The sequence below is a fragment of the Heterocephalus glaber genome, unplaced genomic scaffold, assembly GCF_053883595.1.
Source record: "Heterocephalus glaber isolate CG9 unplaced genomic scaffold, H.glaber_assembly_v1.0 deba00001733, whole genome shotgun sequence".
Classification (NCBI taxonomy): Eukaryota; Metazoa; Chordata; class Mammalia; order Rodentia; family Bathyergidae; genus Heterocephalus; species Heterocephalus glaber.
The window spans coordinates 17,346,624-17,366,044 of NW_028258444.1; the positions used below are offsets into that span (position 1 = coordinate 17,346,624).

At 43.4% G+C, this 19,421-nt stretch overlaps 1 protein-coding gene and 1 long non-coding RNA gene across 2 annotated transcripts; both read left to right on the plus strand.

Annotated features, from left to right (window-relative positions):
• The first annotated feature begins 6,571 nt into the window (after positions 1–6,571).
• On the plus strand, positions 6,572–9,011 carry Ccdc184 (coiled-coil domain containing 184). Its single transcript, XM_004863090.4, has one exon. The coding sequence runs from the start codon at positions 7,189–7,191 to the stop codon at positions 7,774–7,776; it is 588 nt and encodes a 195-aa protein (XP_004863147.1). The 5' UTR covers positions 6,572–7,188; the 3' UTR covers positions 7,777–9,011.
• Positions 9,012–9,459: 448 nt separating this feature from the next.
• LOC110345524 (uncharacterized) lies at positions 9,460–19,206 on the plus strand. The gene is made up of 3 exons (XR_002388916.2): positions 9,460–9,593; positions 15,371–15,437; positions 19,022–19,206. It is a non-coding gene; the product is annotated as an uncharacterized LOC110345524 (long non-coding RNA).
• Positions 19,207–19,421: the final 215 nt, after the last annotated feature.

Genomic DNA, 19,421 nt, shown 5'->3' on the forward strand with positions numbered 1-19,421 from the left:
TGTTGGGACAAAATATCTGACACTCACAACTTAAACGAGGAGAGGTTTATTTTGGCTCACAGTTTCAGAAGTTTCAGTCCATGGTTGGCTGGCTCCAAGGCAGAGATGGCATGGCAGAAGGGCCTGGCAGAGGAAAGCTGCTCACCCACGGTAGCCAGGAAATGTATAGAGAAAGGAGGGGCTGAGAACAAGAGCACACCCTTCTGAATCACACACTGAGTGATCTAGCTCCAAACCTGAGACTTTAGGGGACATTTTAGATCCAAACCATAACATTCTAAGTTCTGGAGGTAAGGTAGTGAGCAAAGCCAAACCCCTATTCTAATGGATCTGACACTCCAGCTGGGGTCAAAAGATAGTTAATTAAAAAAAAATAGTATAATGGAAGCTGATAACCCATGTGGAGAAGAATAAACTAAACAGATTAGAGAATTTTGGTGTGAAGGGGATCATTTTGCCTTTAAAAAACCCTAGAAAAGCAGGCATCATACTTATAAACTGTAAACATGTGATTGACCACAGAAAACAGAGTTGTTTTCATACAACAATTTTTCAAACAGGGGCTTCAGGGTCTAAGTGGAAAAGTTGGAAGAAGGGCCTTTCTCACTTCTGCCTAAGATCCAGCACTTCTGCAGTTCTTTGAAGACATGAAAAACAAAATATTTTTTTGAGACAGGATCTTGCTGCATAGTTCAGGCTGGCTTTGAACTCATGGCAATCCTCCTGCCTCAGACTCCTGAGTGCTAGGATTACAGATGAGTGCCACCATGCTTGGCATAAATTCGATTTGGGATCCCTGTTCATATCATCACAAATACTAGTGTTGTCTCCTTTTGTGTCTGGAATAGAAACAAAGTACAGGTTTTCAGTGGTTGCTAAACCGCAGCCACAATGCCTGGCTGTCCCTTGGGGCACTACCACCCAGCAAGAGGCAAGTGACAGAAACCACTCTTGATACTATTTTGAGGGCCTCTGAGAAAGACGGAGCATAACCATGTGTGCTAGTGAGACTGATAAAATTTTGTATGAATCGCTAAAGATAGAAAACTGAAGACCTCCTTAAGATAAGACAAGGGAGAAGGGGCCAGGAAGTTGGCATAAGTCAGCTCTGAGGAACAGTGAACTAAAATTTTCTCTAATTGAATTTTGTGACACATATATCATAGTTCTTACCTTACAAAAGACAACTAGGGCAGAATCATCTCAATTTGGATTGAAAATATGTGACAAGACTGATAATATGTTCAAGCAGAGTTGCCCCTGTTAAACTGGAAAGTTCTGGTGTTCTCAGGTAACATAGCATTACCAGTCCCCGATAAGGATTCTGGCTTGGGCAAAGTAAGGTCTGAGCTGTGGCAAGAATGATAACTTTCTGGAGGCAGAAAACATACATAGAGGTTGGAAAGTGCACATGGGGCCCCACATTAAGGATCCTCAGTGACTTGCAAGCTCCAAACACTCCCGAGTCTGTGGCCAAATCCCCAGCAACACGTGGATTGGAGCCCTCCACGTCCTAGTGGCACAGGATACAAGTTTGGACAGGCACTGAGTGGAGAAAATGTCTCCTCAAGAGTGTATAGGAGAAGTTGTTGCAGTGGGAACAAAGGAGAGGAAGGGTGGGTATAGGCGAGACTGGTTTAATTGGAATGAAGGGTTATTTTCGGTGGAAATTCTGATTGCATGAGAAGTTGAAAGTTTCTTTGAATTTCTTCTCTGAGGAAAATTAATATGGAGGAGAAAGAAGGGCTTGAGAGTGGCTCTGAAGATAGTATGAGGTGACAGAACAAGCAACTGGATGCAGGCTTTAAGTGAGGTATGGGTGGGTACCTCATGTCGCGTCTGTAACACTGAAGGCTCTTGAGGGTGTGGGGAGTTGGATTCCCCCAATCTAGCCAGAGGCTCGCAAGGCCCCAGGGCTGACCACTGTGCCCATTTCTCTGAACACATATGGTGGAGGTGAGCAAAGGCGCTCAGCTGTTACATCAGGCAAAACACCCTCTAGTTCAGAGTCAGTCTAGTCCATGTGACAGACAAACCACACAATATGAGTGTTCTCAGCCTTCCAATCTTTCTCACTGTCTGAGAAGTCCCAGTAATTGACAGCTGGGATTCCTTGTCCCTGTGCAAACCAGGGAAACGAGGGACAGAATCAAATGATCCAAAACAAGCTTGGTGTGATTTACATCAGACTGACAAATTTACATTAGAGTCCCTTCCTGCAGGGGACAAAAATAATATGTTGGAGAGATGAGGGGGACAAGGGAGCAAGGAGGTAAGGGCTGGGCTTGACAGAAAGCTTGGGGATATTACAGGAGAAGAGAAAGAGACCAGCGGCAATGGCTACACCATGATGTGTGAGATAAGCAGAAGAGGAGGGGAGAGAAACTTAAGATGTTTTGCTTTGTACCTGGAACGTAATCCCCTTTAGGGTTTTCGTGGAGACTGTGATAAAATCGGAATTGTTTTAAAATTCTTTTTTGGCTACTAGATATGTTTCTTTTGAATGTGATATCATGCTGAGATGGGTCAGAAGGCAGTGCAGCTTCATAAGGCACACTTTGGATGTATTAGCTGGGATTTTAGACTAAAGTGAAGCTGTCACCATTATAGTTTGAATTAGCTCTTTGTTCTAGACCTGAGGCAGGTGAGCAACTTCTTCAGATTTAGTGTGCAAAAATACACCAGCCGTACAAATAAACATGTTCAACATCACTGCTCATTTGAGAGATGCAAATGAAAATAACACTGAGATTCTACCTCACTCCAGAAAGAATGGCTGACAAATGCTGGCGGGGTTGTGGGGAAAGAGGAACACGTCTCCTCTGTCTGTGGGAGTGTAGACTGGTGCAACCACTGTGGAAATCAGTATGGAGATACCTCAGAAAACTAGGATTAGAGGTCCCATTTGACCCAGCTATTCCCCTGCTGGGTATTTTTCCCAAAAGAATTAAAAGAATCATACCACAGTGATATATGTGCACCCATGTTCATAGTGTCACAGTTTGTAATAGCTAAAACATGGAAACAGCCCAAGTGCCCATCAACTGGAAAATGGATAAAGAAGATGTGGGTTAAAAAAAAAAAGGAGTACTACTCAGCCATAAAGAATGAGAAATTAGAGACACTTATAGCTAAATGGATGCACATTGAGGCCATACTCTTAAGCGAAATAAATAGGACACACACGTGTAAATACTGAATAGTTTCTCTTGTGTGAGAAACTCAAAGTGTAAATAAGGATCAAATGTATAATAGTAATGTGAAATAGGAAGAAAAGGTTCAAAGGGGAAGGGGAGGTGGGAGGTGTAGGGGAAAAGAAAGAAGGGAAAGGAATAAATATGAGAAAAGGAAAAAATGGAAACAAAGTCTTTGTAAATAGGGAGGGATGGAGAGGTTGAAGGGAAGGCAGGGGAATGAGGGAAAAAAAAAGAACCAAGATGTATTATGTAAAGGTACAAATTCCCAGTGATGAATGTCATCATATTGTATACCTAAAATGTACCAATAAACTTAATGAATAAAAAAAATATACCAGCTGTATAAAATAGAGCCTGGAGATAACTAGGTACTAGAGAAAAGAAAATGGCAGGGTCTATTCAGAATCTCAATTTTGATGAGAACACAATCCCCGGGATTAGGTATATTTGATGGAGATCTATATCCATGCATCATGGGGGTCTTTTCTCCCTACGGGCTAATGAGAGTCAGATAGAGGAACAGAACAGCTGATTTTCAGAGGATAAGAGAGGAAGCCTAAGATTGTACAGGGATTATTTTCTCTGTGTGGCATTTTCTCTGGATCCTTTAGTGAGATGGCTGGGGTGTGTACCATCCAGCTTCCTCAAGGCCTTGGCATCCAGAGGGCCCAGTCCTGCAATCAGCCAGCGGACAAAGGCTCAGCTTTGCTTTCTACATTGGTTCCCCTCATTTTCCTGAAACTAAAATTGTCTATTTCTCCTTGTCTAATTTTTACACAGAATTTTGGAAATGATTTGGTTCTAAATCTGATGCACTAAATATCTCCTCCCTATATTTTCAAGTCCTGCTACGGGTCCACACCCTCAGGTCCCACATACCACCTCAAATGTCTGACCTGGAACTTGAATGGATCCACCACACCCCTGGATCTCTGTACCTGTTTCCCATGGTCTTTGGTGTTTCTCCAATAATTTCCCCTCCCTCTGGGCTCAGACCCCCTGTACTCTCCGTGGACTGCATGCCCAGAACCTCTGGGTAGTGTGATGTAATCTGATGTGGAAAGCCTTGACACATGGTGTCCTTAACAATAGTGGCAAAGGGCCTTGTGTGATGGCATAACCCAGCTCCTACTCTATGACAGCTGTGTTTAATGTAAACTTATGGGACCATGAGGATGGGAGGACTTACACAGGATCACACTGTAGATAGAAGGCAGGGACCCACCTGAAGGGTTAGAGAACTGGCAAGATGAAATCTCCCATGTGAAGTGTTAGTCAAGGGATGTGAAAAAATGAACCCAGCCTGAAAACCATGCCAGTCTTTTCTGGCCATGGCAGGGCTCTCCTGGGAAGGATAAGCATCAGGGTTGAACCTGTAAGCCCCAAGAATGTGTTTATTGTAGTGTGATCAGAAATGTATAGTGTACAAGCTCAGCTTTTTTTTTATGTTCCCTGCCTCTGTTTCTAGTTTTCCAGTATTTTAAAGTCTTTGTAAATACCAGCCCACTTCGGCTGGATTTAAAAAAAAAAAAAAGAAAGCTTTCTGTCTTTTGAGCTAGAGCTTTAGGAATAAGCTAAAGCTTATTAACCATGTAACCATGTATGGGGCAAATGGCAGAGGTAACAGTGGTAATCAAGAGGAGCATGCCACAGGTTTATAGAATGAAGGAAAGAATGAGCAAACAAATAGGATTGAGTCATTAGTTTCAAATTTGTTTAAATATTTATTTTGGGAAATCAAATTTCTAATAGGTGTGTAGTGCCTAACATTATTTATTTAAACATTTTGTGGTTGGACACTTAGGATATTTTCAACTTGCTTTTATTTATTTATTTTTATTAAAAATTTTTTTTTGGTACCAGGGATCAAACTCCGGACCTTGCACTTGTGAGGCAGGCAGTGGTGAAACCACTGAGCTAAATCCTCAGCTCAGCTTGCTTTTATTTTAACAGCAGTAAGACAGGCATAGGCCAAATGGTTGTTTGGTGATACAGACTTTTCCCAGGGCCAGTGATACTCTGTCACTAGGGCACGCAGCCAAGGCAGCCCAAGGTAACACATTTGCAATTGTTGAATCATAAATATTGCAAAAAGCACTCACTGATACTTAGTTTATTTCTACTTTTAAGTGATACAGGTTTATTTTTTCTTGTGAACTTTAATTTTGGTTTCCAATCACTGGGCTTCTCTGATTTACTAGGGTGGTTATAAATGAGTATGCTACTGCCTACAGGTGACTGCTTTCCAGTCTGTGTCCTCTGTAAATATATGAAATCCATTTTTTCCCTAAAGAGGAAGTCACAAAGATCGGGGACATTCAGTGAATGTCTGAGCATGCGACCCTCACGCACCATGCTTCTCTCTAGTCCCCCCTCCCGATTGTCAATAGCTACCCTTTTAATTGTGAAGTGATGCAATGTGTTATTCAAAGTTAGAAAAACACTATAAACTATCCACTGCAATCCCTGAGGATCAGGAAAATGATTTAGCCGAGGTCTTTAAATTAGTAAATGGCAGAAATGAAACTGAATCCAGGTCTTCTAAAATTCCAGGCTGGAGAGTTCTAAATGACGAAATGGAACTTTTTTTTGTACCGGGAATCCGAACTCAGGACCTTGTGGCTTCGAGGCAGGCACGGTGCCACTGAGCTAAATCCCCGGCCCGGAACTTGGTTCTTGTTAAAAGTATTCATTCAACAAATACATTAAGCATCTACTTACTACTATGTGCCAGACACTATTTTAGGTGCTGGGGATTCCATGATGGAGACTGCTGGGGAGACGAAATTCTCTAGCTGTACGGCGGCGCTTCCATTCTCAAAAGTCGAGTCCTTGGCCTCACCATCCTGGACAAACTCCCAGTGACCTGGTTAGGAGCCGCTGGGCGCCCCGCGGGAGAGAATCTCATTCTTTCTCAGCTCGGGTGTTTTTGGTAGCCAGAGGACTGGGTTACTGCAGAAGCCGAAGGGAGAGGCAGAAACTGCCCATCCCGGACACTGCACTGCCTGGCCTGGCTGGCCGTCTCCGGGGAGCCACCGCGCCCCAGCTCAAATCTGGGACCAGCCACCTCCGCCTCTCCACTCTCTCCGCTTTTCTGCGGACACCTGGAGGACGAGGAAGCAGGACTCAGCTCTAGAGCCACCCTCCAGAGGTGAATCTTAGGTGCCGGTGAACATTCTTGGGAGACAGTCGTTCTCAGCATCTTACAGTCATACTGGGAAAGGGATGGCCTCTCCCGGGCCTGGGCCTGGGCCTGGGAGGTCTTGCTGCAAACTGCTCTCTGACGCTTTCCTAAGATAATTGCAGCCACACGCGTTTTTCAGCCTCGCCCAAGGCCACTGCAGCGTCCCCGCCCCATCCTCTGGCCCAGACAACTGAGCCCCGCTGCAGCTTCCCTTCCACCCTCCTCTCTTCCTTCTCCACGTCCTAGTTACCGTGGAGACACACGTCACTGACGTGCCGTGCGTCGCCTTGGAAACAGAGGAGCATCCGCGGCGCGGCGGGGAGACCCGCCCCGGCCGCTCCAGCCACACTCGCGGGCGCTGCCGTTCTCGCTCAGGGGGAGTCCCGGGTCTGACGCGCTGCAGCCTCAGCCTCGACCCGAGCCCCTCGCGGAGCGCCTCCTGCGACCCGGGTCACCCACCGGCGGGCGCTTTCTGCTCGTGGTGCCAGGAGGGCGGCGCGGACACGGCCGAAGTCCGGGAGGTGGGGCGGGGAAGGGCGCTCTCGCCCCGGGGCGAGCCCGAAGTCCTGTTCCCGAGGCCGGCGCCGGACACTCGCCCCGCCGACTCGCTTCGGCCTCCCCCGATCCTGCCCGCGCCCTCGGCCCGGACTCGGCTCCTCCCGTCGGCTCCCCGCCCCTCTGGGGAACCTTCTCTTCCCTCGGCTCCTGCCCAACCCTCGGGGACCTGTCCCCCTCCACCCCCGCCCCTCCGCCGCGGAGGCCGGGCTGGACACGACCCAGGGCCGCCCCCGCCCTCTGCGCCCCTCAATGGAGGACGGGCTGCTGGAGCTGAGGACCAAGGACGGCGGCGACATGCCGGCGCCCCTGGAGGTGTCCACCGTGCCGGCCGTGGGGAACGTGATCTCCGGGGAGTACAACGGCGGCATGAAGGAACTGATGGAGCACCTGAAGGCCCAGCTGCAGGCCCTGTTCGAGGACGTGAGGGCCATGCGAGGGGCCCTGGACGAGCAGGCCTCGCACATCCAGGTGCTCTCGGACGACGTGTGCGCCAACCAGCGGGCCATCGTCTCCATGTGCCAGATTATGACCACGGCGCCCCGCCAGGGCAGCTTGGGCGTGGTCGGCGGCAAGGGGAGCCTCCCTGGTCCCCCCCAAGAGCCGGAGATCCCTTCGCCTGGAGTCGGGGACAGCGGCTTGCTGGGTCGCGATCCCGAGGACGAGGAGGACGACTACGAAGAGGAAAAAGAGATGCCCAGCCCTGCCACACCCACCAGTCCCCGTGAGCGCTCCGAGAGCCCCTGTGCTGGTCTCCTTGCGGGGGACGGGCCACTTGTGGAGCCCCTCGACCTGCCTGACTTTACCCTGCTGCAGCTGGAGGGCGAGGGCTCCCTGTGAGGGGACTCTGGGGGTTCACTAACTTCCCAGGCTGGTTTGGGGTTTCTGAGCGCGTGACTCGAGGGGACTGCACGGCGCGGTGCAGCGTGCTGCGCTCCGACAGCTGCCCCTGTGCATCAGGGTAGGAGAGACTCCCTGCAAGAAGCATTAGTAGGGCGAAGGACTTTGGGAGCATCAACAATTCTTTTTGCCCAGTCAAGCGTGTTAGCAAACTGGAGAAAGGTGAGGCTCTGGGAAAGAAAGTGCCCATCTCTGGACTCCCCTACCATCCATCCCCTACCGTGCCCTTTCCCTCTCCCTGGGCAGCAGGAGAACCCCTGAATTGTGTAAATAAAACCTGCTTTTTTCTATTCTGAAAAAAGACTTATCTAGGACTATGGCAAATAATCTCTAATGATTTACCTAAAATTAAGGAACTGGGGGTATTCTGTTCTGGCAACAGGAAATGTACCCTTCTATTGAAATCCAGGATATTCAGTGTTCTGCAGAAGCCTCTCCCCCTCACAGATCTCTGTGGCTGCTGATTGGTAAAGGAAGATTGAGGAGGGAACTGCAGCCGTAGGAATCTGGGTGAATGGGGTTCTGGGGTCCCAGGGCTGGGAGGAGCTGGCTATGAATGTGCATGAAGACAAAATAGCTCAGTCTCTAGGATTTTGCATGCAGAGTGGATCCTGCCTTGTTGCTGACTTCATCTGGGATTGCTTTTCCACTCCCTGGGGCTTAGAGAACAAAGAGCCCGGTCCACAGGCAGAGACGCCTGGGTGCTCTCAGCAGCAGCCCAGATTTAGGGGACGTTTGAGGGACTCGGGGGCTGCAGCCAAAAACTGTCTCTCCTGGCTACACCTGCTTAACTTCAGTTCCTTTTGCTGTCAATATGTCCCCGCCGGCTGCCTCTCGGTGTTGCCTCCATAACGTCTTGTGCGTGTTATGTGTGTCCAATTGTGTAGTAGTGTGTGAGCCCCGAGGGGCAGGGCTTGTGGCTCTGGTGTTGGGTACAGAGGGCCTCAGACTCTTCTGAGAGCCCCAAGCTATAATGCCGCTTTCCTCTCTCCTCTCCCTTTTCCTCCTCCCCACCCAGGGCATGGAGCATGTGGCTGTCCTGAGGTTCCTTAACTGACGTGCCTCCCTCCTACCTCCTGAAGTGGTGATTTTGTGTGCTCTTCCCCCTCCTTTGTGTATTCCTTCTCAATGCTTTTCTTGGTGTTAACCCTAATAAAAAGGCATCATCTCCCCTCCTTGCTGACTGGTACTAAGGGGATGTCGGGGGCTTCTGGGCCCATTGCATGGAACAGGTTTTAGTGGGAAATACAGGGAATGTGCCTTCCCTCCTGTCTACTTGCCTCCAGTTCCAAGGAGTTGACTGTCTCTGTCCTGGCTGGGACAAGCACTGCAAACGCTGACTATTTTCTATTCTGGACCTTGATCTCAACCTGGATGGGGGAAGGAGAGGGTATGTGTTGAGATTTCCAGGCTAACATGTCAGCACTCAAGACATGCAAGAGATTTCTTTTCAGTGAAGCATCTGCTCCCTGGGAGATGATTTCTGAATCTGAGTCCTGGAATGGCAGGTGGGACACCTGTTCATGGGGGGGTGAGTTGGGGGTATTGTTCTGGAGGGATTGCCCAGGATCTCTGAGCATGACACATCACAAAGGGAAGCACAATAACTGCCTAAGGCCTCTAGTGGAGGATGCCGATAAGGTGTTCCCCAGAGAGCAGAGACTGACATCAGCTCTAGGCTGCTCCCTTGGTCATGGAGATTTCCCAAGGTTTCCCCAGAACAACATTTGAGAGCAGAACAAGCTAGGATGGTGACGGTGAGTGTGTGTGTGTGTGTGTGTGTGTGTGTGTGTGTGTGTGTACATTTGCTGTTGCTTGTTGCATAGAGATAGAGCACTGGAGGCACTCTGGGCTTAAATTTCAGTTCCAACACTGAATTGACTGATGTATAAAATAGGGTTAAAAAGTTTTTGCAGAGAAAAATATATAAGACCCCTAGGAGACATTGTTCAAATGTTAGTGGGCTGGGATGGGGTGGTTGGTGAGACTCCTCGGGGAAAATAAAACCAAACCTTCTGGGAAGGTTCTAGAAACTCTCTTTTAATATACTCTTTTCCTATCTGAAGAACCTTTATCTTTCAGGATAATGAAAGGGGAATGGTGAGATTTCCAAGCTGAGCACGTCTTTTTGTCTTAAATGTCATGTAGCTATGGACCAAAAGGTCTTGGAGGCCACTCTATATGCATAGGATGGCCAAGGAAAGTCTTGAATTATACAGTGGTTGGGCAATGTGTTCTGAGACCTAGGGAGGACAACCAGAGTATGGAACCGGAGACGCGAACCTGGGGACAGGGAGATGAAAGGTTCCCGTTACAGTTTCAGCACCCAGCACTAATGGTAACAATGATAGTGGCCATTTATTAGAGTACTTACCACATGCCTAGTTTTATCTGTAGGCACTATTATTATTTTCACACAACAGTTCAGAAATAGACTCAAGGCTTTCTCGCTCAAGGTCATAGACTGGTACTTGGCAAAACCAGGACTCAGACCCAGGTCTGTCTGATTTGGAGAGCTCTCAATATGAAACACTCTGGTAATTGTTCCCTTTGGATCTTCAGAGGAGACCTCAGTTTCCTTAATCAAGAGCCTAAAATAATTCTGTAAAAGAAATAATCTCAATTTACTTTTTATCTTCTCAGTTTGGACGAGAAATTGCAGTTCAGATTTTGGTTAGTGACCTTTCTCAGAATTGAGTGGGCAAAAATACATTAATAACACCAAGAAGATGGCTGCCCTGACCTGTTCCTTGAGAGAAAGAACCTGATGCTCCCAGGTATCCCCCGACACAGCTCTGTCCTTGTTGTCCTTCCCCACTCCCTATAGCTCAGATTCTCTATTGTCTGATGTGAATCTCAAGGGCATCTTAGCCCTTTATAAAGTTCTAGTTGAGTCCTTTAACCCTTGACTCCATTTCAGTTCCTCTTTCTATACCTACTGTTCTAAATGTGCCCTAGTCCCTTAATGCAGGGCCTCTTGCTGGTTCTCTGACTGTTTCCCCAAGTCCAGAGAGAGAGAAAAATCTTCCTAGGATAAGCAATTCATCACCTTCTTCAGTTTCCAACACTAGCATCTCCCATAGACCCTGCCCAGGTTCTTCCTGACATTGGTCCTCCTTTTCTCTCACTAGCCTCTTGTGTTTCCTGTTTGGAATGCTCCTGACAAGTGGTTTTCAGCTGGTATTTCTAATCAGGGACTCAAGGGTGAGGGTCACTACTGAAATTCAGGGAGTCACAGCCCTTTGAAATTGAATGCAAAATTGTACAGGTATATACACTTTCTAGAGACAAAGTCCATTGTTTCTACTTAAGCACCTTAGAATGTAAGAATTAAGTAAAAAAAAAAAAGTAAGAATCACTGAGCTAAAGGGCAATGAAACTTTAAGAAATACCAAAGAAGAAATGACATGGCTTGAACATTATACTTCTAGAATCCTTACCTCCAAGAGCCTCCACAGTATTTTCTACACTGAATTCAAATTCACATATAAATCTTATTTCAAAAAATTCAAATTCTGTTGACTTATACCTCGTGCTAAAAATCCTGCCTCACATTGATTCCAAGTCTGCTACCATCAAAGTTTGCCAGAGCACTATAGATATATGAGAGTCAGGGAAAACAACCCCTCCATGTCTTTGCACTATTCTTTATGCCTGGTTCCAACACAGCACTACCCATAGGACACAACCACTCACTGACACTCCCCTCTCTCACCGGTCTAAGGGGCGCCTCTCAGGGTCTAGTGCTTAATCTCAAAATGAACACACACACATTTCATAGAAGTAAGATACAACTTTTGCCTGGCACAACGAAAATCTGTTTTAGAGAATTAGTTATTTTTCTAAGATGCACATTGGCCTCTAACATAAACATGTGGTTTTGTATGATCTCAATTGCCATTACAGATTATGGGCTCTCCTTGAGTATAATGAAATGGCTCACTTAAAAGTTTTCCCAGAACAAAGCAACAGTTCTTCCACAAAAATATTTGAGTCTATTCTTGTATAAAAGTCATATAATTGCTTGCTTTGAAAAGGCAGGTTTTCATAAGCACTTTTCCTTATTTAATACTTAGAAACAGAAATTCAGCCAGGGTTCTGCTAAATGATAAGAAATGGTAAGACATGATAGAAATACAAAAGGAATGTTCTCCAGTCTTTTATTCTAGCTACTATTTCTTTCCCACTTCTAAATTGTTCCCCAAAGGTGAATTCCCTCTGAAAAATAGCTTTTCTGCTTGGAAGTGCTGTGCTTATAGAAGGAACCCTGCTCTGTAAATAATGCTGTAATGGTGCCACCTGTCGAGGAATAAAGACATGACAAGGGGAGCTTCAAAGTGAATTTATGACTTTCACTTCAGCAAGCACTACCAAATGCCTACTAAAGGCCTGGCTCTCTGCCAAATGGTGGGTGGCAAGGAGAGCTGGAAAAACCAAACAAATAGAATGCATCTGGAGAATATAAAAACCAATTGCTATAAACCTCTAACTGGTTTCTCCCAGTTCACACACCTCTAATCCAAAGATTAATCCTTCTAAACCAGAGCTCTGAACAGCTATTTCTCTCAGGAATCGCCACCATGTTTCGGTATGCTCTGGATTAAGCATAAAATCTGGTGCATGGGGGGGGGTGTCAATCAAGGTAATCTCTAGTAAGGTTCTGATATCCTTTTGTCCCTGTTTATTTTATTTCCCATCTACATTTTCTAGATTTCATTCCACCAGGTCAGAAGCCCATGTGATCCAAGTCAGATTCTCCAGGCAGGAATGATTTTGAAGGGTACACCAGAGCCTTTAATCCCTGGGTGAGCAGTCTGGATGAGTCCTCCTGACCTTGGATCCCACTTGTCTTAGTCATTATTCCTATGTGCAGTCAGGTGCAAATCTCTCCTTCAGAAAAGGGACTTCTTCAGCCTTGATCACATTCACCAACCCCTTGTGTGATGTCTAGAAAGATTACTTGCTTCTCCACTTCTCCTTGTCTCTTTCCTCCTCTCTCATGCTACCCGTGAACAGGAAATCCTCAGAAATAGTGTGCACAGCTTTTTGGTTATGAATTTGCATTTTTATTTCTAGGAATGGGGTTCATGATTTTCATCAAATTCTTAAAGGGTTCTGTGAAGCCAAAAAGGGTATGAAAGCCTGTAGTCAAAATATGCTACTTGCTGTTTCCCCAAGATGTCCCTCCCTTTCCTGTGTTTGGTTTTTTGGCCATTCTCTTTCCTTTTTTGTGTGTGGTACCGGAGGATCAATCTCCGGACCTTGCACTTGTTTTGTAACTATTTCAGGGAAAAGCAGTAACTCTGCTTTGCCTCATTTCTATTATTTTATTTTATTTTATTTTTTGGTACGGGAGATCGAACTTGGAACTTGAACTCAAACTTGTGCTTGTGAGGCAGGTGCCGGAACGACTGAGCTAAATCCTTGGCCCCATTTCTATTATTCTTTATGTGTTTTTGGTTGCTTCCTTTTCCAAACGAGTATCTTGAGAGCTGGAACAGATTTATCATGTTTTAGTATCTGAAGTGTCTCCCTTATTTGGCTGACATTAAGGCACCATAGATTATATGGCATATTACTATTTTAGGTATCATTAAGAAAGGAAAAACTGTCAATTAAATGATCACTATAATTTCTTATAACATATGTTAAAGTTTCATTCTTATTTAAGGAGCTCTTTTAGACCTTTTTAGAAATAGATATTTTGGTATCATACTGTGGACACAGATATAACTGAAAGTCATTGCAATATTATTATAATTTCTTCACATTGAATCTGACACTTCAGAATCACTTTTTGACTTGGAGTTGTCTGTATTTTTCCATGCATTTCTATTCTCTGGGCCATGTTGAGTATTAGTGGAGCAACAATTCTTACAAAGAAAAAGACTGGGTTCTCTGCTACCATCTCTGGGAATTTCCTTCAGGCTAAAATATCTATACTGCAAGTTTTAACAATGGTATTTTTTTTTTTTTTTGGATCATGCCAGAAACTGTTCAGGAAAGCTGTTTAGACAACAACCACAGCTACTCTTCCTTTAAAAGGCTCCTTAAATTGTTGATGAACTGAAACATCAGAGACTGTAGATTCTTAGTCAAGCCACTTAGAGTAACAACTATGTTCAGGCAACTGTATCCTTGGTAATTATGCCCTGGCTGCTGCTTGGCCAAGAGTAAATTGCAAGCTGCTATCAGTCACAAGATGCATTCCCTTTCAAAGATGTTAACATATAGCAGGAAATTGTGTCTGGAATCTATGAAATCAGTAGTTAAAAGACATTTCCAATAATGAGCAGAAATGTCGTTAATTGCACATTAAGAAAAATGAATAATTTTAAATCTTAAAGTTGAGAATTAAAAACATATTATCATCTCTTAGAAACTTCCAAAATTTTATTGCCAAAAGAAAACTCAGTGACGGTCAGATAGCTATTTAATATGTAACTCAGATGTGTGAAGGGGCTTCCCAGGTCTGTAAGAGATCTGATTTCATTTGACCCAAATTCCAATTCCCAAATGTGAGACATCTACACCATTCTGTGTGATTTCTGCCTTATCCTATGGTTTTATTTCTTCTGCATCCATACCTCTGAGCCTGTGCAGGTTGCCCCAGTTTGACTCTTTAGCATCTCTAAGGTAGACAAAACAATCTTTTCCCTGATTTTAACAAGAATTATAATTCTACTATCAGTTAAAATTTTTTACTGTATATTTGAATAGAAAAATGGGGTGGAGTGCACTGAGGGGAGGGAACAACAGTCATCAGGAAAGCTCCACCCTATCTCCCTTTAAGCTCCTCCTCTTCCCTGCCTGTTCCAGGATATCAGTAAATTTTTTCTCACATATTGAGAAAAATAGTTTCTCTCCCATTTAGCTTCCTAGGTGGGGATAATTTATTTTATTTCTACTCCAACTATTTTATTTAAATTTATAGTCTATTTCAAAGAGCACTGTCAGTGAATAAATGTTAATTATGTCATTGTACATAATTAAAGAAATAGGTGGATAACATGCTCAAGGTTGTTAATGACAGTGTTAGAAACAGAACATTGTTACCTGAATTATCCACTGGTGCCTTTTTTCCCATTAAATGGTACTCACCTTACTATGCTATAAATGGTTACAATATGTTCAGAAGTAAGAGTCAAAATTATTTTCATAACAGGCAAACAATTCTTATGAGTGTGCTGTAAAAAGACACCAAAGAGAACCATGCCTCAGTCAGTGTGTTTTTACTAACTGCTTGCTATATGTCTCTTGGAAGGCATTGGAGCAGACTCTGAGAAGTCATCGTCCCTGCATTTAAGGGGCTTGTAGTTCACTGATGAGAGAATGATATGTTCTTGAACTGGGGCAGAAGATTGAAGGGAAAATCTGTTTCCTATGAGCCTTGCCACATGAATTGAGAACGCTACAATTTTTAAATGGGCCTGGTGTATGTGGGAGAGTAGGTGTGAGTGCTGGTAGGAAATGGTAAAGTGGAGATGGAAATTTTAAAAAGTGTTCTGAAAAACCATAAAATTTTATACTACAGATGATATCCAGCATGACACTGGAAGAAAAGCAATAGTAGAGGCAACATCCCATAATTCACTGGAAATGTAAGTAAAAAGTGGTTGTCTGAAAACAACAAACAAACAAAAAATCCCCAGATAAACTAACCACATGTAGCCTTTACTCCAGTGCACAAAGTGCAGGTGATATAAAAATAGATTTTGAGATTTTATACAATGATGAAAATAAAATCTCACCAATATAAAGAAACTCAGTAGGATGGGACTCATGCCTGGAACGTGGTGGCGAAAACAGATCAAGTACACTGTTCTAAAGAAACAGAACTAAGTTTTGATGAGCAGCTGGAAAGAGGTTTTTGGTCAGGGAACCATATCTCATATTTGTGGGGAACCTACTTTTGGACAGAAGCAGTTTCTTTGCTATGATCTGTAAAAAGTTAACCTTTGCCTCTGCCATTTGTAAAATTCTAGAAGAAGCGAGAAAAGGAGTAAGGAGGAGTGGAAGGAAAGGAAAAAGACAAAAGAAAACAAGCGAGAGAAGTAAAATAAAAACAAAACAGTGATAGAAGGAGTCAGAGTAACAACTTACTTTTTTTTTTTTTGGTTCCTTGCACTTGTGCAGCAGGTGGCAAAACCACTGAGCTAAATCCCTGGCCCTAACAACCTACATTTTGAATATAGTCTTTTACGGTATTTTAATATTCACAGTACAAAAAAGAAAGGAATCATTTAGGTAAAGATAAAGGAGAGAAAAAGAAATATCGTTGTAAAAATGTGTCACAGGCTATAAAACCAGGTAAACTGGATTATAGATCTCAAGAAAAAAAATAATGAAATTGACAAAAAATCAAGTTCCAGAAGGGGGCAGGGGAAGTTAATTTAATGAAAATGTCATCCCTCACAAGAAGTTGACACAGTGGAGATTGCTATTTTGAGTTTAATCCTGTCCCACACAGATGGAATTGATTAGTAAAATGGGAGTGAGGAAAATCTTTTTTTAAATTCATTGAGTTTATTGGTACAATTTGGTGAACATTATGATCACATTCATCTTAGGGAATTTGTACCTGTACATGATGTATCTTGGTTTACTTTTTTCCATCTCGCTTCCTGCCCTTCACCTCTCCACCCCTCCCTATTTACAGAAGTTTGTTTCCATTGTTTCCTCCTTTTCTCATTTTTTCTTTCCCTCCTTTTTTTCCCCCACCCCTTCCTTAGTTCTTCTTCCCCTTTGAACATTTTCTTCCCGTTTCACATTATCAATTATACCTTTTAGTCCTTATATACACTTTGTTTCTCACACCAGAGAAACTATTGGCATTACACATATGTGTCCTATTTATTTCACTTAAGAGTGTGGTCTCAAGGTGTATCCATTTAGCTATAAATGACTCATTTATCTTTCTTTCTTTTTCTTTTTTTTTTTTTGGTACCAGGGATTGAACTCAGGTCCTTGTGCTTGCACAGCAGGCAGGGAAACCACTGGGTAAATCCCCGGCCTTCATTTATCTTTCTTTATAGCTGAATGGTACTCCATTTTATAAAAGAACTACATCTTCTTTTTTGGTACCGGGGATTGAACTCAGGTCCTTGCTTTTGCGCAGCAGGCAACTAAACCACTGAGCTAAATCCCCGGCAAACCACATCTTCTTTATCCAATCACCAGTTGATGGGCATTTGTGTTGTTTCCAAGATTTAGCTATTTCAAACTGTGCCACTATAAACATAGGGGTGCACATGTATAAATACTGAATAGTTTCTCTGGTGTGAGAAACTGAAAGTGTAAATAAGGACTAAATGTATAGTAGGTAATGTGAAATAGGAAGAAAAGGGGCAAAGGGGAAGGAAGTGGGAGGGCTAGGGGAAAGGATAGAATGGAATGGGATTAATATGAGAAAATGGAAAAATAGGAACAAAATCTTTGTAAATAGGGAGGACTGGAGGGGTTGAAGGGAGGGCTGGGCAAGGGTGAAAAATAAGAACCAAGAGAGACTATGTAAAGGTGCAAATTTCCAATGGTGAATGTCATTATATTGTATACCTAAAATGTACCATGATTAGAATGAATAATCGATAATGTAAAATAGGAAGAAAAGGTCCAAAGGGGTAGGGGTAGTGGGAGGGGCAGGGGAAAGGAAAGAAGGGAAAGGAAAAATGATGAGAAATGGAAATAAAGTCTGCAAATAGGAAAGGGTGGAGGGCGTGAAGGGAGGGCTAGGAATGGGGAAAAAATAAGAACCAAGATGCATTATGTAAAGGTACAATTCCCAATGAGAAATGTAATTGTGTTGTATACCTACAATGTACCAATAAAAGAATTTAATAAAAAAAAATAGGTGTGCATATATTGCTGTAGTACGATGCTTTTAATTCTTTTGGAAAGATACCAAGAAGGTGGATAGCTGGGAACCTCTAGTTTTAGTTTTTTGAGGAATCTCCACACTGATTTCCACAATAGTTGCACCAATCTATGAGAGTGAGGAATATCTTGAGAGAAAGTAACCACACCATTGAATTCCTGATAGTCAAGTAGATAAAGTAATATGTGTGTCCAAGGGTATAAGGAACCTGACTTCAAATAGTTAAAATATATGATTTTTACAGCTTGAAACTCTGCATGGGAAAGTTTCAAAGAAGGTGAAATTTAGTTAATAAAACTACTCTGGAGTTCAGTGAAGAGGAGTGGATGGAATGGCCAAAGGGATGCTACTAATGAACTCAGATTTAGAGATGTCAGGCATAACCAAGAGTGTTGTACCCATATCTCAGTGCTTTCAAAAGCACCATAAAGCAAACACTGAGGAGTCTGATTACATAAAAATGTAAGGACTTCCTTTCCATAAAGGGCATCATGGACAAACAACACACAGATGGCAGAATGCAGAAAACATTTGCTTTGGCTGAAACTGACGAGAGAATGCTATGCTTCTAGAATATAAAAACAACTTCTGCAAATGAACAGGAACAAGACAGAAACCAAGTAGGAAAAAAGGAACAAAGGCCATAAACAGGCAATTTACTAATGGAGGAAAAAACTAATAAACACATGGAAATTTGATTAAACCATTAGTAATAAAATGCAAATTAAACTAATAATGAGATATCACTGTATACCCATGAAGCCAGCAAAAATTAGAAGTCTAGAAAATTGTAAGTGTTGTCAGCATGCAGAAATACAGCAATTTCATTGTTACACTTTCCACTTTTGGAAAGCAATTTGGCATTACTTAGGTCCATATACATGTACATTTAGGTAGCCCAGAAATTCCTAAGTCCAGAGGGGGACTAAAATAAGGATATTCAGTGCAGGCTTACAAAGCAGTAGGTGGGTTGAAGACAACAAGGGGAGTTTATCATTGGAAGAGCGGCTGGGTACAACATAATTCCTACTAGGCATCAATGTGAAAAAACTGATTATAAATGGTACTATCTGGCAAAGTGGATGAGGCTGAAAAAACTGTGCTTAGTGAGAAAAAACTAAGACATAGAATGTGATATAGAACTAGTAGCTTTTGAGTACATTCAAAAATACATGCCTACAAGACAATAAGTATATTGAGAAAACATAAGCAATATACACATTAAGCACACTACAAAATTACCTACCATAAGGAGGATAATGGAAGTGGAGATGAAGGATACAAATAAAACAAGAGTGTCTTTATTTGTAGGCACCAATGATGGTGTGCAATGAATTGAAGTATGATTAACTTAATCCTTTGAAGAACAAAGGCACCAACAAGACACAAACAAATCGGACAGCATCTGGAAGATGAAGGGCTGGAATGCAGAAAAAGTTGCAAAAACAAACAAAAATCAAACCAAACCAAGTCACCACCACCACCACCACCAACAACAACAATGACAACAACAAACCTGACAGCAAAATGGGCTTGTTATTTTGAATAAAAAGAAGGGCTAAGTCTGATGCTCTGGGCACATGAGGCTCTGATAATGGTTGAAGGGGGCTGGTGCATAATGTTTCTGGAGGTGCTAAAAGAGATACTTGAAATACTTTCTTATTCAGTCCTTCTACTGGGACATTGTCTAAAGACTTTGGTTGCAAGAAAC